General features: G+C 41.2%; 2 protein-coding genes across 9 annotated transcripts; both read left to right on the top strand.

The window, feature by feature from the left end:
* Window positions 1-1,375: 1,375 nt before the first annotated feature.
* On the top strand, window positions 1,376-4,800 carry LOC122863612. Its single transcript, XM_044170258.1, has one exon. The coding sequence runs from the start codon at window positions 1,662-1,664 to the stop codon at window positions 2,583-2,585; it is 924 nt and encodes a 307-aa protein (XP_044026193.1). The 5' UTR covers window positions 1,376-1,661; the 3' UTR covers window positions 2,586-4,800.
* A 1,629-nt stretch (window positions 4,801-6,429) lies between these two features.
* magl (MAX dimerization protein MGA-like) lies at window positions 6,430-24,276 on the top strand. 8 transcript variants are annotated; one of them, XM_044170251.1, is made up of 23 exons: window positions 6,430-6,960; window positions 8,210-9,411; window positions 10,776-11,241; window positions 11,496-11,601; window positions 11,752-11,865; window positions 11,975-12,100; window positions 13,586-13,699; window positions 13,876-14,275; window positions 15,323-15,530; window positions 15,793-16,030; window positions 16,356-16,534; window positions 16,768-16,987; window positions 17,114-17,343; window positions 17,537-17,779; window positions 17,942-18,203; window positions 18,664-19,035; window positions 19,138-19,322; window positions 19,495-19,592; window positions 19,733-19,778; window positions 20,018-20,182; window positions 21,330-21,441; window positions 21,751-22,362; window positions 22,471-24,276. In XM_044170251.1, exons 2-23 carry the CDS (start codon window positions 8,246-8,248, stop codon window positions 23,364-23,366), a joined length of 6,558 nt encoding a protein of 2,185 aa, XP_044026186.1. In that variant the 5' UTR covers window positions 6,430-6,960; window positions 8,210-8,245; the 3' UTR covers window positions 23,367-24,276. The 8 variants fall into 8 exon arrangements, with proteins under 8 accessions (XP_044026186.1, XP_044026185.1, XP_044026184.1 ...); XM_044170250.1 differs by having other exon boundaries at window positions 6,431-6,960; window positions 11,496-11,592; window positions 18,664-19,322; XM_044170249.1 differs by having other exon boundaries at window positions 6,431-6,960; window positions 17,117-17,343; window positions 18,664-19,322.
* Window positions 24,277-24,357: the final 81 nt, after the last annotated feature.

The following is a 24,357-nucleotide window of genomic DNA, read 5'->3' as shown; positions in this document are numbered from 1 at the left end:
TTTTTTTATTTATTATGGTAGTTGGGGTTTTCCACAAGACACAGTCCAGTGAGTGTGTATCCAAAATAAGGAAGGCAACAGATTGTGATTTGTGGAAAGCCCCAACTACATCTCACCGCATTAAACTGAAACAACCATGATTTTTGCATTAGGTTGTTACAATAAAAAAATAATTGCATATAAAAAACATAAGCCTGGCAGCAATCAATTTACTGTGTTGCACCTTAATAGAATGAAACAATGAAATCGCTAGTAAATGCCATTTTATCAGGTTTCTGAGTGGTAATTTTTGGATGGTGAGAAAGGACTACAACTTCCAAAGCTGTCCAGGCTCATTACGCAACACTTAGTTTACCCATTTACTGCCAGTGTAGGGCTTATCCTTAATTACACACACACACCCACACACACACAGTGGAATTCACAATTAAGCTGAATCAGGATGCAGGGCTTGATTGAAGAGAATGTCTGCTAACTAGACAGCGCACTAAAAGAGGAAAAGAGACAAGCTGGAACATGAACTGGTCCTGTGTGAACAGCAGGGTCCAGAAGCTCCTATCCCATTATGTCTTTCTCTTTGTTTGTCCACCACACACACACACAAACACATGAACACAGACCCAGACACATTCTTTTTGTTGATATTTCAATTATTTACATTAAAAGTCTTAACTACCCTGGTTAAGTGAAAGAGCTAGCTAAAATATTTTGTGTTTTCATCCAAACCTCATCTTGGTTTGCCAAAGTGACCACATTTGCAAGGCTGTCAGTTTTAAGTACTTCTCTCACACTCTTTTGTGTACTGATTCTCTTATTTAGAAACAGGAAGTTTCCACCAGTATGTTGTGTTTAGAAAAAAGACTGGCACTATGAAATCTATCAAAGTTTTACTCTCGAACAAAGCACATTTTTTAAATGATACTTGTAAGTTACAAACACATATATCAGGTATACAGTATGGTGGATATTATCGGTTATAATACCACGGCTGAGTTTCTCAAGGTCAGAAGGTCAAGGTCATTTATATCACTGCACTTGTTCAAATCAAGCAATGCTATTTCGATCTCAGTATCTCAATTATATGTCTTTCAGTTGTCTGAAGTGGCAACAAGGGCTTTGACATATCCCCTCAAACTTTTTGACACCTCTGATTAATGGGTGGAGAAACATTTCTAGAGTTGACTGCTTACAAATGGGTAATAGGGGAGTTAAGAAAGATGTCATTCAGTTGTTTTTTTTTTTTGGTATGTCACAGTAGTGTATTGTAAGTCAAAATATAGCATGCCAATTAAACCTCTTGCAGGAACTGCATTTGGTGGTGTCAGCCGGTGGAAAAACACGTCACTGCTTTAAATCACACACCGTGCTGGTCTCAAGATGAAGCTTTGAAAAGCTCAGAGGTAAAACTTTAATGATTCCCAGCCTTCGATGTTTCCAGCATCCCCTTGTTTTCACTATAATGAGCACAGCCAATCACCAATCTGGATTCTTGCCACCTTTGAGAACTTGATAACAACGGTGTCTGGTCTGTGATGCGGCAAAGTGGGGAGAGACGAAACGCACTGCAACTTCGCTCCACGCTGGAAAGTCATATCTCAGCCTACTTCTGTGGCAAGAACGCAGAAGTGACATATTTTCTGTGATCTAGCTTACATTCAATAATGGTTGGCTGGTCTGTCAACCTCCTGGGCTTAAGAGTCTTCGTTTCTTGCATAGGACTTGTGGGTAATTTATTTCTTATACTCTCCATCATTCAGACCAACTTCTCCCAAATTAAATCCTTTGAGGTGTTTCTCTTGGGACTGGCTGCAGCCAACCTGGTGGACATTGTCATCGTGAACATCTATGATATTATCATCTTCCAGACTTCCTCCACCACCACCACCGGCAGTTGGTTGTGTCACTCACTCAAGTTCCTGACTGTGTTTGGTGAAATTACCAGCATCCTCTTCACTGTCCTCATCAGCATCTTCCGCTACTTAAAGCTGAGAGACACCGACAAGAGGGTCAACCTCCCAATCTGCCTGGACAGCGTCAGGTCAGCTTGGACGGTGAGTGGGGTTTGTGTGATGCTATCCACGCTAGTGAGTCTCCCCATTTTTGTCATAAACCTTCAAGACCCTGCAGAAAACGTCACAAGAAGCAGCAGTGGCTGCCCTCCAGACTTCTTTCAGTGTAGTAAAAATGATTGCCCCATACTCAACCGCTTTTACAAATACCTGTTCATCCTGGTGTGCAACCTGCTGCCTCTGATCATCGTCACAGTCACCGGCTGCCTCATCATCACAGTGCTGCTGAGCCAGATGAAGACGGTGACACCAGCGGTGAGCGGGTCAAGCCAGTTCGGCAGGAAGAGCAAAAGTCTGAGGCGCCAGCGAAGTACGATAGCTGTACTGGCAGCTATGGTGTTGTTCCAGGTAGACTGGACTCTCTACCTGATCTTCCAGCTGACCTTTAGCCCCACTGACTTTCCTTTTTGGGCTGAAATGCAGTTCTTTGTCTCAACTTCCTATACATCCATCAGTCCGTATGTGTATGGGATAGGGAATAACCTGTTCTCTCTCAATAACTTTATAAAGAAGTAATTTAAAGCTTTTCTTCAGACCAAACTTGTTTTTAAAATGGTGGTGAGCTCTTGTTTTTAGTGACAAAATATAATTAAGCAGAAACAAGTCACCTACGTTTTTTGCTTGCCAATAAAAATGCTTTTTTATAATTACATGTTATAAACTGACAATGCTATTATGTCACTAAACTCAGTTAGTTCACGGAAAGAAGAGGTTTACATCTTGTTCACCTTGCGCTGACCTTTCTTGCTCAAGTAATTTCCCTTTCATCAGATTCCAGCTTTGTGTTGCAATTTTAGACCTTCATTTAAATCTAGTATGAAATTAAAAAGTTAGACTTTGGAACAAATTTTTGCAATTTCTTTTTAATCAAAAGTAGTTTTCAGTCCCACAGTTATATGTAAAAAAAGAAATGTCAATCAGCCTCATAGCAGCCTCATGGCTTTTTGAATGACAAAAGCACTAAGCACTTCATTCTTTAGGCTGAAGAACAAAATGTGTTCCTGGCTCTCTTACAGCCCGGCAGTTAGGAGGAAGGCGAGCAAACCTCATGCGGTGTAGTGTAAGCCCAGTGTAACAAGCCTTTGCTTCGCTCTGATAAATGCAAACTCACACTTTGCCTTCTTTTTCAATGCAATTCTACACATAACAGCTGTATTTGTATATGAACTCTAGTGCACAAACAAACCAACATGACCCGTGTGTACAGTATACAGTAAGTAGAGTGAAGAAGCAATTCTGATCCCCACACCGTCTCACACAAAGAACCAACAGTGATAACCTTTCTCTAGTCTCTACTCTCATTGGAATGTAAACACAGTTGTTTTATATTTGTGGATAAGATGTGCAGTTGTGTGCGCCATGTAGATGTGTCACTGAACACTGAAGGGATCATTTATTGACATCCCGCTCCCTTACGTGAAAAGTGTGTCCTCATGCATTAAGACTCTTGGTCTGTAAGTTTAGGAGGACATTTAACATCATTTAAATATATGTATTGATTCTGTTTCGACATGAGTCACGTGCAGGATAAATCTTGTGGTTAGGCTTTGTAAGACTCACTGGCTCCTGTTGAACGTGAAAGTTATTAAAGGTCACATGTACGTCATAGTGGCCTAATGAGTCTGACTGTGACCAGTTTAGTTAGATGAATTCAGATGTAGGTGATCGGAGGTTGATATTAAATCTCTCTTAATAAATGTGCCTTTTGAATTTTAAATTATCTATAAAAATAACTACAGTGAATGTGTAAAATGCTTCAGCATCCTACAGCAAACTTTAACATTAACTGTACAGCCCCAAATTACATGAAATACCATAGAAAATACTGCAGAGTCAATAATACCATGAAGTAAACTGAGCAGAGCCTGGCTGCATGTGAAGACATTATTCTTCTCTGTCTGACATCTTAATTTGGGCCTTAAATGTAATCCTGACAAAATATGAATCACTTTTAAATTATGTATGTCCACAGTCTAAATTCAAAAGCAGTCCCTCATTAACACTGGTTTTAAAATGTTGATGATAGACTAAATATTATGCCTGTTCGTGGTCATTTTAAACTTGGTTTGACAGTTGTGACAGAACTCACAAAGGCCATACAAAGTCTGTGCACTATTCTATGTCCGCCCTGCCGCTCCTGATTAGTGACATCGCAATCGGGTAGCCGTCAGTACATACTTTATTGTTTGTTATGTAAGATGTAAAATAACAAAGACAGGCATATTAAAGAGTTCTTGCACTGGCCTCTATATTTTCTGCAGATATTTAAAACACACAGCACAATCTACAACTTAAGAGTAAGATAAACTTCAGAATGTATGCAGTGTCACAAGATGGGAGCAGCAACCTTAAGTGTGGTGGCTTAATAGTAAGAATGTGTTTTCTTTCATTCTATTAGGCCTATTATGAAAAATAAATGAAATTCATTTAGATTGTCAGACTTTCACAAAATAATGTGAAGCCACCTGGTGTTGTAGCCTTGTAATTTAAATTGTAATGTTCATATTTTAAATCATACAAACATTTTAAATCCAATTAAGTTGTACAATAAACACATTCATGCTTATCCCATAATAAATGTCTGTTATTCTGAAAACATTTCCTCTTACTGGATAAATTGGAAAAATGACTTCGGATGTTACTGTAATATTAAGTCATTTTATGGCAGGTCACTGCCAGATGTTGTTTTGTATAATTGCGCATTGTCTTAATATGAAACGTGTAAGTTATGTGTAAAAGCCTTTGACTGTATGTCTCTCACGACCAAATATAGAAATATATATATTGTCCATAATTTGCCGAATGACTGCACAGGTTTTGGGAGTAACTGAGCATGGGGAGCTGCCCTGCAGGAACAGGCTGCAGCACATCGCCACGAGATCTCCACGTGGAGCACAAAAGGTTTATGTGGGTGGGCTTCTTTCCCACTTCCTAGTCCTGGTTAGACCCCGCCCTGTTGGCTTAATAACATGTTACTTTTGACGCTGTGATAATTCAGTCTTTCTACGCGTGTAGGCTGAATTATAAACCTACATTGCAGCTCTTCGTGTTTGAAGGGAAGTCGTGTTGTTTGTTGTTCTGTGTTTTATTTCCAAGCCAGAAAACACAAACGATCTCAGATGACATTTCACTTAATCAACTGAAAATATAATTTGGCGTTAAACCCATGTCCACAATCATACATAACAGTCGGGATGCATACTCGCCATATTTATTTACGGGTTCATTTATTTATTTAAATATTTGTGCTTGTTGCATCAAGCCACTGGCCATAGCCCAACCCTCTCCCATCGCCCCTGATTCAGAACTGTGGACATTGAAGCCATCTTCCATTTCTCATTCACATTTAGATGCATTTGAGCCGACTGGAACAGTGAGCTGCTGTCAGCGCCCTCATTTGTTTGGTTTATTAATTCTGTCGCCAGCAGGAGGTTTTGGTGGCCACATGTGCAGTATCTCACAAGTTTAGACATCACTTTGGGGGTAGTGATATAGTTTCTGGAAAATGCATGATATTTTAAAACGAGGACATTCATTTAGTAGATGAGTCCAGCAGCCCACAACATTAAATTAAAGGCTATATAGCTTTGCTAAAGATTAGGTTGATCTGGGTTAATAATTCATAGAGCAAGCATTCAGTTAGATTAGCGTATTAGCGTATTTATCATATTTCTAGTAGGCCTATACTAGTTTCAAAACAATGTACATTCTGACCAAGATGGGAAGGCTATAGGCAACATTTAGGCTAAACAGCATCTACTGCATCTGTATTTTCTTTTTGTAAAGAATTTAGGCTTCAAAACATTAAATTAGCTACTAACTGTGACCCAATGAATAACCACTGCCCAACAATCGCTCCAATGTCCCGTGCAACCAAATTTATGGAGAGCCTTCCATGGCTAAAGAGTAACAAATAGTAATTAGCTGCTTTATTTAATTAGTAGGCTACGCAAAAGTTTTATTTGGGCAAATATTCCCTTTTTAACCGCGACCTCTCGCCGCCATCTTATTAGAGAAACAAAGCAAGTCAACGTTGTTTTGCGGCGCGTCTTTTAGCACTTAAAGGTAAACCGTAAGTTATTGATTTAGACTGTGCAGGTCAATTTTGATACAATGTGGCGAGGGAGTATTAACAAGAAAACTGCACTGACTGTCCCATGCTACAAAATAACTTTTTGTGTGGGGGGGTTAGATCTAATTTTCAGGCCACTGACACCATGATGAAAAGACTGGCCCGTAAAGTCATCCGAAGGGAGCTTGCGCATTGGCTACTGGACCTCTACCGCCATGGTGAACGTGTTACGTCACAGCCCGAGAGCACGGATGTGTGTGTATGTGTGTGTGTGTGAGAGAGAGAGAGAGAGAGAGAGAGAGAGAGAGAGAGAGAGGAGTATGTGGTTCAGAGAGGGTGAGAATGGAAATGTGATCGAAAAGGTAGAAGAAGTAAAGAAAATACAAAGGGAGGAAGAGAAAGTGTCGGTTCTGTGCTCTGAGCTCAGGAATTACACATACGAAACATTTTCGCGCAAACTTGCTGAGAGTTGTCCTTGCCGGCGCGCGGACTGAGCTCGAGGTGGGAACAAGCGAAAAAATACATCTCCGGGATGGTGGACTCCCGCTTCCCTCGCGCTGGCGGCCCGGGAATCACGCGCCATTGAAGGGGGGTGATATTGTGCATGCGCTTTGGCTCCACTGCGTGCACGCTCGGGTCGGTCGATGCGAGCACACTGGCGTGGCTCTCGGCCTCCATTTGCCAGTTCGTGTTTATGTTCGAGGGATTCACCGAGGCCCTATCAACGGCGACGACGACGTGCAACAGTTGGAGTTTCACCGTGAACGTTATTATTATATCGCCCCGGTAGGCCACGAGGCATTCAACCGATGTTGAAAGGTGAGGCGTTAGTGAAACCTGCAACTTTTCCAACTTGGTGAGTGGTGGAGCGGGCGGCCTTCCTCTCTGCGGTGTGTGAGGAAGAAAGAGCTGTTATCAAACAACTTAAATGTTTAGCGTGGCTTTTTATTTTAGGAGGAAAAATAGTTACACGGAGAACTGTTGGGAGTTAGTGTTGTAAACATGCCGGTAATAACCTATTTGATGCACTGGTTCGGCCGATTAACACCTTTAGACTACAGCATCTGTGTGTTGGTGTGACTGAGTGATTAGTAAATTGACCCGCGTGAGGAGGGCAGGACAACAAGAAAACAGGTTTCGTGTTTAGCTTGTCCTCTGTGGTCGACGGAGATGATTTCATTTCGGCTGCAAAGGTAGAAACGATTTACGAAATGTCAGTTTTTAGTGTCTTGTTCATACTTAAAATACAGGCCTGTCCGAGCATTTCAGCCATGTCCTCGGCTTGGTGTTATCAGGCATGCTATTGGTCAGTCAGACTGAAGTGGTCTCGCAGCCCACTTCACGAAGGCAAAGTCCACTTTTCTCATACTGCGAAGAGAAATTAGATATTAAACTTAAAAGATACTCAGACGTCACCGCCTTTGTGTCATTTATTACTGTACTTAGTATTAGTCACATAATGATGATTTTTAAGGTGTGCAAGCCAAGGATGTGGGAGCGTATTTGTTTTGTGAGTTTGTTTTAATCTATTTCTTTCCTTAATTCCTACTACATTTTCACCTGGTGGCTCAGTATTTGTGGTTTTGAGCTCTGGTCCAGATTTCATTTAACATGTTAAGTATTTTATTCTGTAGTCTGTTATTGCAAATAATGGTATGCAACAACATCACAACAAATCATCCTCTTAAACGGATGCCACGCTTAAGGTCAAATTTGAGAAATATTTAAGCATCCCCAACTCCTTGCTTAAGCCCAGTGACAAAGCAGGCCTTATATATAGCTTTTCATGTTACATATCGTTTATAAAAACGCATTTTACATATCCTTACACAGTGAAACAAGTCACCACCTGCTCATCACAGGAGCACATAAGGCCCAAGGTTGTAAATAAATGATAATTTCTCCATTAGTAGCTAATCTATTTTTCAGGAGGGTGTGGCCTATCCTCTGAAAAGGTTTGATTCTTATTTGAATTCCTATTGGACACAAAGATCATTAGCCCTGAAATGTATGTTGGACTTCTGAACCAAATAATTAACATTGTTATTATTATATCATTTTCTGTTAGATATCAAATGAAGTGGGATGACCACAGCCATTGGTGATGCCTGTCACAGACTCTGTATTCACATCAATGGAGGACCCTCATGCATTGGAGGATGAGAAGGGGAGCTTGACTAACACCCCCTCCTCAGTTCCTCCTACAAATATCCCTTCCTCAACTCCTCGTGTTCTAACCACTACGAGACCTAATTTCACTAGTGAGACCGTGATTGAGACAAAAGCTGTCTCCATGGCAAGTAATGACTGCACCTTGCCTCTGTCTTCACCTGCTGAAGCTAGCCCAGCCAAGCCTGCTGTAACATCACCTACTACCTTTGATGGGACTGTTGAAACGAGCCCAGCTACCTCACGTATAGCATCAGCGTCAGACTCCCTAACATGCACAGGGACAAGCCATGTCAACATTTCAGAATCACCACCATCGATGCCTGTGTTGCCATCTACCACATTTGGCAGTCCAGACCTGGAAAATGACTTTCCTGCTGTGCTGACCTTCAAAGGTGTCAGTGTCACTCTGGAGAATAACAGTGTGTGGAAGCAGTTCTACAGCTGTGGGACTGAGATGATTCTCACTAAACAGGGGCGCCGCATGTTCCCTTACTGCCGATATCGCCTGGCTGGCCTAGATCCTGAGCGACAGTACAGTCTGGTTCTGTCCATAGTTCCATCGGACCAGTACAGGTACCGCTGGAGCACATCCAAATGGGAGATCACTGGACCAGCAGAACACCAGACCCAGGGTCTGCTCCGGGCATTTTCCCACCATTACTCACCCTGTCGAGGCTCAGAGTGGATGGGTGGCTTGGTGTCCTTCTACAAACTCAAACTGACCAATAATTCTCAAGATCAGGAGGGTCATATAATCCTACAATCTATGCATCGCTACATTCCTAGGCTACATGTGATACCTGTCCCAGATGGGGATGTACCCACGCCTGACCAGCCTGTGGTTATGGGACCAGAAAGCATGACCTTTACTTTTCCGCAAACTGAATTCATGGCTGTGACAACTTATCAGAACTTTCGGATCACCCAGCTGAAAATTAGTCATAATCCGTTTGCAAAAGGCTTTAGGGAGGACGGGAACAATTCCCGCCTAAACAGGGTCACTACAGAGGCTCAACCTGTGGTGAAGACAGACACTCAGCCTTCTGATTTAAAACCTGCTGAATTCAATGAAAACACGGAGGAGGTTGTGGATCTGAGGTAATATAGTTTTTATGTATTTGTCTACATTAATATACACTCAGTGGCCACTTTATTAGGTACACATGTAAAATCTAATGCAATCCAATGCAACAGCTATGCCATAAATGATAATAATGAGATAATAATGTCCAGTTTTGATTGACCCTGTCAGAGGACTAGATATATTTCTAATGTTTTGCCCACCCCATTTACAGACTTGAGTGAGGAAGAATATTAGAAACACATTTCAATATAATGCAGTCCAGTACAACAGCACCACTAACTACGACCTCTGAATTAACAACTCTCGGCAAGTTTTAACAAAAACTGGCCATTATAAGCTTGGTAAGAAGGGTTGGTAAGTAGAATATGTGACATAGCTGTTGTACCGGATTACATTAGATTGTATAGGTGTACATAATAAAGTGGCCAGGAAGTGTATTTACATATAGCATTTGACCATGTGAGACTTAGGGAACCATTTGAAAAGCTTTTTTCAGTTTTTCTGTCATTCACAACTAAAAAATATATATTCATCGTGCTTTTTGTCTTAAGTTTTTGTATTATAAGCTTAGTGTTAAGAAAATGTTGGCAGTCTCATTGCTTTCATCCTATTATAACTGTGTTAATAACTGATAGGGGAAAAAACATACATCCACTTCTGTGTCCAGTTCGACAAAGTCATCAAAGCAACCTTGACCCAATCATTCAACTGAAAAAATTTGGTATGTCTCTTGGTGATAAATTCTGGCAGGTCACTTTCTGGAACAACCATGTTTATAGTGGGTAGATAGAACAACTTACATTTTACATATGATGATGTCCAGTGCAGTGGTCCCAAAAAGACCTTCAACAAAACTGAATAGGAGCAGGACATTTGCTTAACATCACCACAAACCACGGCCTCAAAAGTTACAGCCGATTTGAATTGAGGGCTGTTTTGCATTCTCAACCAAAATTGAGGATTATATGAACGGAATACAATGAGTTTCAAAATTAGTATTTATTGCAGGGCTGTTGTACTGGATTGGATTACATTGTGTTGTGCTACAGTGTCCATCCCCTGGTGTTATAGTCTCACTCTTGAAATCTTGGAGGTCTTGGGGCCCAAATAAGTTTCTTGCTCCTTCCCATGACTGCATTATCAGGTGTAGGATTTTGGGGATACTGGAGCTTACATCTATGTGCTGGAGTACATAGACATAAGATGGAAAATGGGTGGTCTTTCATCAATTAAACTGCTGGAATCAGCCTATTAAAATACCATTGCCACATGCTGGGCCATCACAAATATATATATCTTTATAATGAGATCATCATTAAATCATTTTCTTTTATTTGCTTTGTATCCATAAACAGTGTTCCTTTTTACTGTCTTACAGCACGAAGAATCACACCGTCGCTGCTTCTCTCTCAAATGAGCTAGAGACCAGACTGGTCCTGAAGCCCATAATGTCTACCAATGCCACTAAGGATGAACCATATGTCCCCTGTATAAGAGGCAAACATGCCCTTCGTGAGCTTGTGCTTGTTCAAAAACGTCCACTTGCGGAACCCGCGGAAGAAACTCATGCCGTCAGTGTAACCCCTAAGGTGCAGCGAGGCTTTAAAGTAACGCCTAAAGCAATATCCATTACTCCCCCTTCCCCAATGTCCACCCCGGGATCCTCACCTGAGTGCCGCAAGAGGAGGAAGAGGATCAACAGACGTTGGGCGAATTCGCGGGGAAGAGAGTGGAAAGCTGTGGCTGCCTCCCCTACGGTAGTCCGCAGCCCATCATTGACTGTCGCTATGCAACCGGAGCTGGATGATGTAGAAGGCCTGCTGTTTGTGTCATTCACCTCAAAGGTAAAACACTGCAAAGCATGCTCTGCACATATCTCCAAAGGATTTATTTTTATTTGGTGAGGTGTGGTGTCTCCTCCAGTTATCCACCTAATGTCAAATAAGTGTGAGTTTTCACTGAAGCTACACACATTCCTGAGATGGCATTTGTTGTTGCATACCAGAATGATTTTGGGTGCACAGTAGTAAAAGTTCTGTAAAGTTTTCATGTTTTTCTCAGGTTTTTTCTAAAGCAATAATGTTCTTCTGTGTGACAGGAAGCTCTCGAGGTTCACATCAGGGACAAGCCAGCCATTAGCAAATCATCAGCATCTCCAGTTTCCCTAACAACACCGATGCAGTTGAAGCAAACAAGTAAGCAATGTAAAGATCGCTTTCATTTGGCTGACCATAGTGCTGCTATACTGTGAATGTTATGCCTATCTTAAATGTTAATGAAAATCCTGCATAAACCTCTTGTCACCTCTTTCTATTTTATTTAACTATCAATGAATCAAATGTGTGGTGTTTCAGTGGAGGTGATTCCAGAGACTGGTGAGGAGAAGAGAGCCTGCTTGGAGGCAATCCTGCTGCAGGACCTCAGAGTTCTCAAACACAGACAGGTCATCCATCCCGTGCTGCAGGAGGGTGAGTTCATACAAACACACATAAACATACCAGTGGTTAAGTAGGTTATGCAAAGTAATATAGTGTAAATACTTTTCTCTCATTGACTCCTTTTTGTCCCGTTTTCTAGTGGGGTTGAAGTTGAGCTCCCTAGACCCAACCAAGTCCATCGACCTGCAGTATCTGGGGGTTCATCTGCCGCTACCTCCCCCAAACCGACCAGAACAAGGCAATGCCACGGCTCTGTCTCCGGGTGGTAAGTTAGACTGATCTTTGACAGTTTGTGCATGCTTGATTGAGGGTACATTCTTGTCCTGGGGAACTTAATTGGCTTGGTTTGGACACAGAAGTGTTGGGTGGTGTGTGTTTTGACAGGGTTCGTGTAAAATCAGGATTACAATTATTTATTTAATTGAACAGTTATTATGGAGTAGGCACTAACACTGGCAAAATGTAAACAGACCCCCCTATAAAACTTGCCGTGGACTTCAGCATCAGTTAAATGTCTTACTATATTTTCACCTGAGGGCAGACAAGCCAGACGTGATGGCTTGTCTGGCTTGTCTAATACATTAAACATGCATTTCCTCACATAGGATTACTGTTGTTGTGTTCAGATACAGACCTTAAGAACAGCGCTGTTGAGCCGCAATAGGAGCCAACGCCGTGGGCATGCTGCCCTCTGCATATCCATAGATACATAAGGGAAAAGTGATAAGGGCCCTGTGTAATTATACCCCGTATTTCCGTAATGAAATGATATCAAGAATTGTTAAACATATTAACATATTTATATAACACAAGTTTTTTTTCCCTCTCTCTTTCTCTCACAGTAGAATTATCCATCTCTCTCTCTCTAAATTTAGACAGCACATTTGCAAGGTAGCCTATTTAGTAGGATAAATTTAGTCGGATAAATTAGAATTATGAATAAAGATTACCTCTTCCTGCAAGCCTCATCTGTAGTTTGTCAGTCAGGTCAGATTAGAGCCTTGTATGATCTCGAGATGCAGGAAACAAGGTGAAGCTGGAAAGGGGTTCTTAGTTTAAGAATATGGCCAAGTAATGGTTTTGAAATGGTCTGCTTGTGTTTGAAATGCTTGAGCCAGACATTACCATCGAACAGGCCAGGGGGGAGCCGAATGGGCCGAAAGCCCTCCACAGTAAGGATGTGAGTCTCCTCCTCCTTATGGTCATACTTAAAAACATTCTCAGTGTCCACTGTGTTATTAATGCCATGTTCTCCAGTGAAGTAGATTGAGTACATGTGTAGATTGTACTCATCATTCCGTCCATGTCCAGAGATGTAATGACATCGTTTCCCTGTCATGTTAAATGAAAATGTTGATTTGTGTTTATATATTGTGGTACTTGTGAACTGAACCAGGTCACATTTATTTGCCAGAGGTGTCTACACTGATGGGCAAGTGATAGAGAATTTTCTTCCCTAATAAACAGAAAAAACACAGATAACCGAACCACAGGAAGTGGTTAACAGAGGTCTAAATCTTGTTGCCCAGTGGACAGCTGTTCAGCACTTTCAAGCTTTTCATTTCTGTCAATGAACAAACTGTATACTTAAATAAATGTAGTTTTCTATTCAACAAAGAGAATGAAATGCCAATCAAAATCTTAAAAATCTGTATTTCTACTTTAGCACTTAAACCAGCATTGTGAAGCATTAAATATTAGTGTGCTGTGTCCTTTAACTGAAGGCTAATGCAGTATGTTTCCTTCACAGATGAGGGATTACCCTTCATGTCACGGACAGGAAAGACAAGGGACATGACAAAAATAAAGGGATGGAAAAGCAAGTTCATAAGAAGCAAAGAAACGTCTCCTTCTAACTGTGATGGTAAGGTTTGCTCGTCTTGTTGTAGCTGCAGTGTCCCTTTTATCATGCAATGGGATTAGTAGAGTCATTCTAATTACCAAAAGATTAACTGTACTGAAACCAACTGAATGTACTTGTGTCTGATTCATTAGTCCTCATTGATAAATTAAAGTCTCTTTATTCTTTCTGTCCTAAAGGATCACAAAAGAACCTATCTGCCTTCTGCAGCAACATGTTGGATGAGTACTTGGAAAGCGAAGCTCAGAATATCAGTGAGCGTGCTGCTGCCTTCTCCACAAACCCTGAGGGCTCGGTGGTCTATCAGCTGCCTGCCAAAAGCTCCAGCTACGTAAAGACCCTGGACAGCGTACTCAAGCATAAAAATGCTGCTTCCAAATTCCCAGTGGGGGCCACCAGACCATGCCCCCTTTCCCACAAACCCCTCCTCTACTCTGCCTTGACGTCACCGGCTCCTCCTCTGGACAGCTGTGTTCAAGCAGCAGCTCAGTCTATACAGCAGTCTGCATCTTCACATACGCAGCCAGGAGCAGCAAAGGCTACTTCTGAGTCTAGTTACACTAGTTCTGTTTCACAGAGGTAAGAATACGTTTGTAATTTGTCTTAGTTTTTAGGGTCTCAACTTTTTTTGGACACATTTCTCATCATTTACACATTTCACATTTTTCCAGTTTTTGTGTACTTTTATTTAGTTCTTTTTAGGGTGGCACCTAATGATTATTTTCATTATCTGCTGATTATTTTCTCAATGAATGGTTTGCTCTATAAAACAACAGTGAAAAATGTCCATCACAATTTCCTAAGGAGACATCTTCACATTGATTTTTTTTTTTGTCCAACCAACAGTCCCAATCCAAAGATTTTCAGTTTACTATGATGTAAGGCAAGGAAAAGCAGCAAATCTTTACATTTGAAAAGTTTGAACCATCAAAGGCATTTTTGCCTCATACTGATTTTGCTGAGTTGCTAATTAATTTTCTGTCCATCAGCTAATTGATTAATCATTTAAGCTCAAGTTCTTTTTGAGTGAACCCTTTAGTCCTTAAAAAGTAATTTCTTGAATTAATCAGCCACAAAACATGTTAAAATGTTATGTTTTTTGGCTGATGACATGAATATGCAATAGCTAGGGAAAAGGGAAACACACTTCTCTCCACTTGTCCTTTGCTCTTGTAATGCCCATTTTACAGTTTCACAGCTGTTACCAGCGTTGTCTATTTATAAAAAGGCTGGTTTTAATGGTTATATTTATTTATGGAAAATGGTTACCTTTGAGTTAATGTCTTAATAGGACAACTTGTAGCTTAATTTTATGCTGACTTTATGCCCTGGATGCAGGACAATGTGAACATGCTTTCTTTGAGGAGGATTACATATTGTCACTTACGTACTTGCATAGTACGAATGTTGCTAAATCAGTATCAGTAAATTATTTTTAAGCTTTTAGAGAGCTCCATCTTTCAAAAGCAGCACATACTCTTAACTTTGTTTGAAGCTGAGCGCTGTTGTGAGTTTTCCTGCTTTTCGTATAAACATGCTTCGTTGATTCTGCCATTGTCTTACAAAGAAGTATATGATTCATATTTCTTTGTAAATTAAAATGAACAGTTCATCCTGTCTCTTCAGATTACCTACATACCACACAGGGGTCAGCCAGAGACCAGCGGTGAGCTTTGGGCAGAGCCAAGGGATGACACACAGGCCTTCAGGCTTTACTAAGCTCCAGTTCAGACTGTTGCTGATGGAGATTGGAGCCCTGAACCAGGGTCTGAGCAGAACACAGCTGACTCCAGACAGGCTGTCAGTGGCTCTGTCTGTAATGCTGACAAAACAGGTATGCAATATACTGTACAAGTGTCCTTTGTCTAGCAGGGTTCGTGTACAGTGTCATTTGATGTCATATTTTGTCACATTTTTTTCATATTAAACTTTGAAAGTAACTCTTGCTTTTATAATTGAACATGTAGATCAGTAAGTAAGAGGTATTGACGACAATGATTGGCTAACAGACACACAGATTGACATGTTACATGGAGAAAAGGCACACACATTCATATTTGAAATTATTTTGGTGACTCCCCTTTCCTTTTAATCAGATGCTGCCCAGTCAGGTCTTGAAAGTAGTCCAGTATCCAAAGTTTAAAGCTGAGGGACCTGAATGTGGTCAGGAGTTCTGCAGACTGGGCTGTGTGTGTTCCAGTGTCCAGCATCTGAACAGAGGTCCTCTCCACTGCCGGCGGCCTGACTGCATGTTTGGCTGTGCCTGCTTCAAACGCAAGATCACTAAGCAGATGACTGCGCAGGAGAGTGAACAACAGATCCAACCAGTTTACTGTAAGATCAAGTTATTTTGATATCATTTGTGTAAATTCTTCTTTTTATTATGACTGCTATATTTCTACAATGATGGTTTTTAAACAGATGGTAGTGAATAGATATTTTTTACTTTGACTGCATTTTAAATACGTTTTTGAAGCAATTGGATCACTGCATTATTTCACTCATAACATAATTTACCAGGAAAGCAGCATTTTATTTAAAGGAGTTACATTTTTAACACAGTACTCTCTTACATAGATTTGGTTTTGTTTCCTGCTCAGTTTGGTCACAATCCTCAGTAACTCAGAAGTGTTAATGAGATGTTTTTATCTCTCCCCAGCTATGACTAATATGGAACATGTGGTCCAGCCTCGCCCGGGCTCCCATGCTAATAAACTGTGGAACCGCAACATTCATGATGTGGATCCAGAGCCACTCTTCGTCCCCAGAAGTGCTCCTCTGTGTTTGGTCCCTTTAAAGATCCTAAAACGCGGCAGTGTAGCTCGTCTAATGCAACCGGTAAAATAAAATCTCTCTTATTGGCTTTAATAGAGGCTTTTATCCCCCTTTGTACTAAACATGCCTGATTTATGCATTACACACACTGTAAATATTGCTGATTATTTAGCATTATGAGTATAAGATATGAGAGCTGTATATTTAGTAAGTGTAAAAAGCTGTGCTTATATTTACATTTGTCTGCTTTTTGTCCCTTTTTTTATTTAAAACTTAAATAAAAATCATGATTTCAGATTCGAGAAGAGGATAAGGATCCAGTGTATAAATACTTGGAGAGCATGATGACATGTGCACGTGTAAGAGAGTTCAACAGCAAGCCTCCTCCTGATGTCACCATAGAGCCCAAGATCCCTGATACTTCTACACCAAACACCAAAGCAAAACTGCAGAAGACAACCACTGATAACATGCCAAAAAAGTACCATAGAACTATACTGACTGTTAAAAAAGCAGGTAAATCTTTTTTTGTAGGTATTCTTTTGTACTCATTTTGTTTTCCTACTCTTAACCGACATGCCTGACTGCATGATATTCTGATATTTGTAGCTATACACAACCATAATGCATTATGTCCCCCAGCAGAAAATATTTCTCAGGAGACCACATCCAATGAAACAGAAGCGAGAAAGCAAATAGAGATCCAGTCGGCGTGTCAGTGGGACAAGGACCGCAAAATGGTCCTGGAAGCTTTATGTCGACGCATGAATCGGAATAGGCTGTCTCAGGGCTTCTGCATAGGACCTTACCGCATCCGCCCTGTCGCCAAGATCTTCATGCGGAAGCCCAGCGGCTCCATTGTCACCTACAGGGTAGGTCTCTGAAGAGAAATGCATCCGTGTGGCAGTAACCAGTGATTAAAGTCCAGAATCTACTGTATGTTGTGAGGGTAACAGCTGATCAAAAACAGACCAGCCTCTATATTATAAGCTCTCGGTGATTGTTCAAATGTCGTGTTTGTCCTCATTTCATAACATGAATTTTAAAAACTGAACCTTCTTCTAGGTACACATCAGTAAACCATCAAAAGCCAGTGATAATGATGAAGACGAATTTGATGACAGCGATGAGGAAAAGCATGCCAATAAAAGCCTTGATGGGGACATTGATGCAGAAGAGGGATATGGCCAAACTGAAGAACCAGAGATGCAGTTTGGAGTCACACCCTTCCTGAGTGGAGTGTTACCTGCTGGCAGACTGAGAGCCAGGACCAAACCTGTTGGCTGCCAAGCATATGGACTTATACAGGTCAGGCTCGAGGAAATGCCATTTGTATATAACGCTATTAATATGGTTTTCCCTGGGGTGGAACCACACATCAGGTCATTTAATATTGTTTGGGGGGAGGGAATCATATACTTGGAAACTTTAACGTAGGCGAGTAATACCGAAGTATTTCGTCCTTTACAGGTAAATGGCAAATCTTACAATCAGGCCAGACTGTTGCTGGGGAACATGGGATCTCTACATCCAGCCAACCGCTTTGCAGCATACGTCACAGGCCGACTGCATGCGCCCGCCGACATTTCTCATATAAACTCTCAGAAATCAGACCCTACAAACAAAATCAACACTCCTGGTACTCTGCACATAAAGGCTGCTGGCACAGTAGTCCCTCCAATTATAATTGCAAGGAAAACCACTGATCTGAAGACACCAGCACAACCACCAGGTAAAATTTCTGGAACCCAGCACAAGCACTTAGTTTTAAACTGATTGCTCCCCAAAGGAGGGAAAGGTAATCAACTTGAGAACACACAAACACAGACACACTTGCAGCTACTGCAGAGTATTGAAATCATCCAAGGAAATCTAAATTATCATCACCTAAATGTACTGCTTAAAAATCTCGTTTCCAACGGATAAAACCAGGACTCAGTTTTGGCAAGGCTCCTGGTAAGTGTAGGGAAGAAATAAATGAATGCACACAAACCCTAGAAGCCCTAATCTGGCATTCTTTTCAGTATTGGTATAAACACATAGACTGAGAAGAAAGCAGTCTCGCAGTTGTACACTTTCATGTTTTTCATTTTAAGATTAAAATTCTTTTAATGTCTGAATATATAATAATCAAGCATGTATGTTGAAATTTCTTTCTCATCACCCTGCCCTTCATTGATTTGTTTTTTCAGTTCAGCTATTCCAGACAGACTCTTGGAGAAAGGGACCCATCACCATGCCACAGTATTCGCAACACTCCTCTACCATCAGCCCTGTTCAGACTTTTGTCTCGGGCCAACGCAGCTCAGTCAGCCCCTTCCAGAACAGCTCCACGTCCTCGCCTGTCTCTCTCACCGTCTCGCCATCACTCAAAAGCCCCAGCTTCCTAGGACAGAGTGGGACCTATTCATTCAGGATCTGCCCTCCAGCTAACCAGGGCGCCAGAGACCAGAACCTACCAGGAGTTACCCTGCCCGGGGGCTTCACCCTCATTCAACTTCCTAAGCCTGGAACTGATGGAGCTGCACAACAATCAGAATCTGTGAACACTACAAACATGGCTGGTATGGATAAAGCACCGCCACAAAAAGATTTTTTGTTAAATTTTGGGCACTTAGCAGCTGATTCAGATGCAAACTGGCTTGGTTTGGACACCTTTACTGCAGCTAAGGACCTATCAAGCAGCACATCAGTGGAACCTGGATCCTCCCATGAGCTGATGTGTGATGAAAAGATGCTATCAGATGAGAGCGATGAAGCCAAATGCAAGAAGGTTGAATCAAACCTTGATATCACTTCAGAGGACTTAAGCTCCGACTCCTCTGACTACTGTGGAGAGGGTGACGAAGATGTAAGTAACATTTCTTTCTCAAACTGAAATGGTTTAATGGTTTTAAATGTAAAATGTGAATTACAATGCATAACCAACAAAACAAAATCAGCATATCTAATCCTGTGTTTGTTGTAACTGTAGTTATTGTTACAGCTTTAAAAAACTGCATTCTGAATGTTGTTTTCTCCAGGAGGAGGTAGTGGACGTTGAGACCGTAGAAGAAGTAAGACAAGGACTGGCCATCGCTAAAATGAAAGAAGCTGCCAGCAAGGCATTACAGGAGTCACGGTAATACATGTGAATGCGTGTGCTTGTAAATGAAAGGATTTTCATTATGTGGACCTGTGCATACTTGTGCATACTCTGCTATTTAATGAAAAGTATTATAATTTTGGCCCTCAAAGTTTTGTTAAATTCTCTCCCTTCAGAGATTCCAGTGATGACTTTGGATCAGCGAGGGGACTCAACGTCCAGGTACGGCCTTTTCACTGCTGTAGCAGCTTTTTCTCATGCAGCAGCCATGAAGCAAAATAGACTTTATAGATATTATATTTTTCCAAGTAATTATTTTGACAAGGCCAATATCAACCTTATATCATCATCTTTTCTTAATAAACCTGGAAAGTGTAATTGTTTTTTATTTATACTATCTGTTTTGAGTACAGCGTAGTGTCAGTATTACTTGTATTTATTATCAGCTCTCCTCATTCCAGGATCAAATGGACGATGGACATGATGAGTCTAAGGATAAAAGGAGGCGAAAGAACCACACTGTGCTAGAAAGGCAAAGACGCTCTGAACAGAGGACCCTCTTCGACAAACTCCAGACTGTCCTTCAGAGTGACCCCAGGGCCCCCAGGCTCCGCCTCCTAGCATTGGTCAGCTCCACATCCTGCTCAGCCAGGATTTCCTTGTATTCAGTTATGATGGGCCACAAACTACACGAGAACTACTAGGAAAAATATGGAGAAAAAAAAAAATTAAAATTAATTTATTTTCGTCGTATATCCCTACAAGTATCCAAATGCAAATATTTGCAGTGCTGTAAGCAGCTTTAGAACCAGAACCAGTACACCAGAAAGCCAGAAATTAGCCACTGCAGTCATCATAATAGAGCAGGTTAAATCCCCTGAAAACTTGGGTTTAAAATGTTTCTCTATAACATGACTAAATAAGAAACTATCAAATCAAAAACGTTTAGAAACACTTTGTTTAGTATTATTTATGAAGAGTTTAAATCTCAGCTAATCTGCTTCATCAGGACTGTGTGGGTGGGGCTTGATCTGATTTGATTGACAGTGGCCTAGCAACACGAGCACACAACCCCACAACTGTCACGACATTTTGATTCAGATGTTTCTCAATACTGTTTGTTTCACAGAAATACGCGACATCACCTTTTTTCCAATGAGTCCAGCACAATTCTAAGCAGCAAGAAGAGTTCAGACAAAAAAACCCACACTTAAGTATCTCATAACCAAAACTGTTTGAACTTCAGCAGTAGATTTTGTGTTTATCCCGTTGCTGGTAACTGGTAGAGAAAATACGTATTCAGGGCATAATTATGACTGTAGTGCCAGTAAATTTAATTTGTGCTACTGCAAGTTCACAAGTTTAATTTGGACATGCAAACATATGCAAAATAATTCTTGTTTGAGCCAAGTTTGATTTACCACTTCTAGCAAACCTGTGGTTTTAGCTGCACATGCTTTACATGCAAACTGACCAAACTTACTTTTAGCCCACGCCCATAAAAACTCAGACAGAACAGAACTCAGAACACAGACATGCTTGAATCGCTCAGTTTAAGATGTTGGCTTATAGGAGTGATTTACCAAATATACTCACGTTATGTAACCGTCTCTAAGATCTGTGCAGATCTGTGTATGGCTGCCCACACAAACTGTTTTGCAGATAAACAATTTCCCCACTTCAGTATTCATACTTCAAGTTTGACAAGATAATCCATTCACAGCTCCGTGTCACTGTCTTCACTCTGTCTTTTCTGTTTTGTTGTGTTCGCAGGCCCTAAAAGAAATCCAAAATCTGGTTGAGACCTCAAAATGTCTGGAGGAGAAGAAGAGGAGGCTGATTCGGATGCAGTCTGTCTATGTGAAGGAGCTGTCCCTTTTGTCTGGTCTGTACAATTTGTGTTGCTGCATGTTGTTGCATTTTGTACTGTCTCACTTTTTGCTAATTTATTTACTATTTAAATGGAAAGCTGTTGTAGAGAATTAGTTGAATCTTGTTATCCAGCACAGAGCATTCTTGTCAACCATCCTGCGCTTACAGTGACATAATCATGGTTAGATCATTTGAGCAGCGTAACACAGTTAACAGCAAATTCCAAATGTTGTAGATGTTAACATTTAAAAAGCAAAATATGTTGAATGGAATAAATAAACCTTTACTAGAACTTGTGTCATATGAAATTTCCCCTTTGTAGGGAAGTCCGATACACTGATTAAACACAAGCTGAAGGACATCTGCGAGAGGCAGAAAATGAGAGAAAAGACGATGAAATGGAGGCCTTTCTTTTCCCATCTACTCCAGTCCCGAGCTGCTCTTCTGCAAGCCACTACTCCCAAGTCCAAGCCCCAACCCACGCCCCTGTTACAGCCTGACTTCGACAAGGCTCCGTCTCAGGCTCACCCACGTACAACTGCAGCCCAAAACAGTGTACAGACACCCATGCCACATTCTATGGCCCAAGCAGTGTCCTCTCCAGCCCAGGCTGAGGTCACTGCACCCTCACCACAGGCAAGGAACCAGCCAGGTGAACCTGTGGCCTCAGGCCAAAGCAGTCAACATCAGCTAAAGTTTGAGGGCCAACAGGAGATACCTGCAGCCCCAGCCCAGGTCGTTATGCCCAATTTCCAGCCTAAAGTCTCCTCAGTTGTAGCTACACTTCAGGGCACCGCAGCCCAGGATGGAGCCTCAGCCATATCCTCAGCACCCAATTCCAACAACTCCTCTGTTTGCCCTCCACAGCCCTTTACTCTTCCTCTGATTCGCTCCAAGACTGGCAGAATCATACTTCCCTCATCTCTGAAACCAAGTAAGTTAAGATATGCTGCTCTGGCCATGATTTAATCCCGGAGTCAAATTCTCTTCATTTATATGTATTATTATATTCTTACATATATATTTTCTTCTTTTCTCACAGTTGGTCAAGGCTTCTATACACTCATGGTTATGGAATCCAAGCAGAAAGGAGAGGAGGGTGAGGATAGCATTTCCAAGAACCAAGAGAAGAGTTTTACTGAATCTGATCACCCTTCAGATTCAGAAAGCAGTCATATTTTGGAGGAGGACAAAACTGTACAATCCTCAAACTCTGAACCAAATCGTTCAAGTGTAACACCCCCCCTGGCTGAGCTTGCCCTCCTTAACAAATCAATCTCTGTGCCTTCAGTGGCTCTGCAAGCTGTGGAGAACAGCCAGGAGGGGGGCACAGTGGTGGGCTTGAACAAAACAGCGGCAACTGCCTGCTTGAGTTTTAAGCATGTGCGTCAGATTCCTACTTCTGTTGAGCCAGAGCCTGATCCAAGCCCACCTGTAGTCCGCCGTCGCAGAGGCAGGCCTCGAAAGAACCCCGTTACCCCTGTTGGTGAAAATGAAAAACATACTGTTGTAGAGGACACCAGTGAAAGTGAAACATCTATTCTGGTTGAAGAGGGACAAAGTGAAAAAATTACTTTGGAGGTGACCGAGACACAAGCAGAGGACACCACAGGAAGGGTTAGTGATAACCCTGTGCCAGTCAAACGAGGCAGAGGAAGGCCTCCGAAGAAGAAGTCGGCACAACTGTGGAGTCCTCCGGTTATGCGAGCAGGAAGGAGTCCATCTAAATCCAACGTGGACAGCCCTGTCAGACTGTCTCGTAGTTTTAAAAGCCCTGATACTAAACCCAAGGAAAGTCCCGCAACCACCTTGCTTGAAAATATGATCACATCTCGGCCTTTAACCCGAGGTGCTTTAGGAAAGGACTTCCCCAGCGCCAAGAAACGCTCCTGGATAGACATAGAAAAGGAACTGGAACCAGAGCTTGAATCTGAATAGTCCTCACATCTTCCTTTCACCACAAAAGCCAATGCACACAGTCATGTGACCTCAGTTAGTCTCAGAGCTTGATGCTGCTCTTTTTTGTTAGCACAAAACTCAGTGGACCTTTTTTCATACTATAGAGAAAATATGTTTTTGGTATAATGAATATAAGAGAAAGCATTAATTGACCTGCTGAATGTATGAATGAAATGAATGGTAACTCCCACATTCAGTTTTGATATTGTGTTTTCTAAGATGAGCTTATTCTATAACTGTCACCTACATTCATGTTTACTTCTCATCAGAAACAGGATATTAAGATTTATTCAAATTAAGTTTGTTCTTCAGTCATTCATTACCGATCTGTCTTATGCAAATGAAAATAAAACTGTACAGATTGCGTAAATCCAATATGTTAAGCCTTAAAGTGTAAGTGAATTATCTGTATCCTCTTCAGACAACACACTGCTTCATTAACTCTGTAAAATGTAAATGTTAACTTATGTCTTTTCCATTTTTATTGAGAGGTAGTTTGATAATCTTCACTTTTGAAATGCTTGTTTTCCATTACTAAGTGAAAATCATCTGTAGTAGCACTTTATGTTTTTGGTAGAAACCACCCATGATGTCTGATGTCTTTGCTTTAGTCTGTATAGTAACAGTAGTGATCTGCATTCTGGGGAGTTAGTTCAGTAATATAGCATATAAACCTGATGTGTCACAAGCAATCAAGATAAAAAGCTATTAACCATATAATGTATCTATGAAAATAATCTCTGTGAATATTATATTTCTTTTTTAATTCCAATACATTTACTTTGTAGATTCTGAAACACTGGGTGTCCTGTTACTTCAGTTAAATGGAAAATGTGAAAAATCATGTGGCCTTTAAAATAAATTTAAAAAAAGATTATTTATTATGGCACCCTTCAGTCATGAGTTTCATGTGTTTGAGACACAGAATTGAGCTGTGTAAATGGAGATCAACAAAAACACTTGTACCTTG

Source organism: Siniperca chuatsi, linkage group LG16, assembly GCF_020085105.1.
Source record: "Siniperca chuatsi isolate FFG_IHB_CAS linkage group LG16, ASM2008510v1, whole genome shotgun sequence".
Classification (NCBI taxonomy): domain Eukaryota; kingdom Metazoa; phylum Chordata; class Actinopteri; order Centrarchiformes; family Sinipercidae; genus Siniperca; species Siniperca chuatsi.
This window is presented reverse-complemented; position numbering and strand designations above follow the sequence as displayed.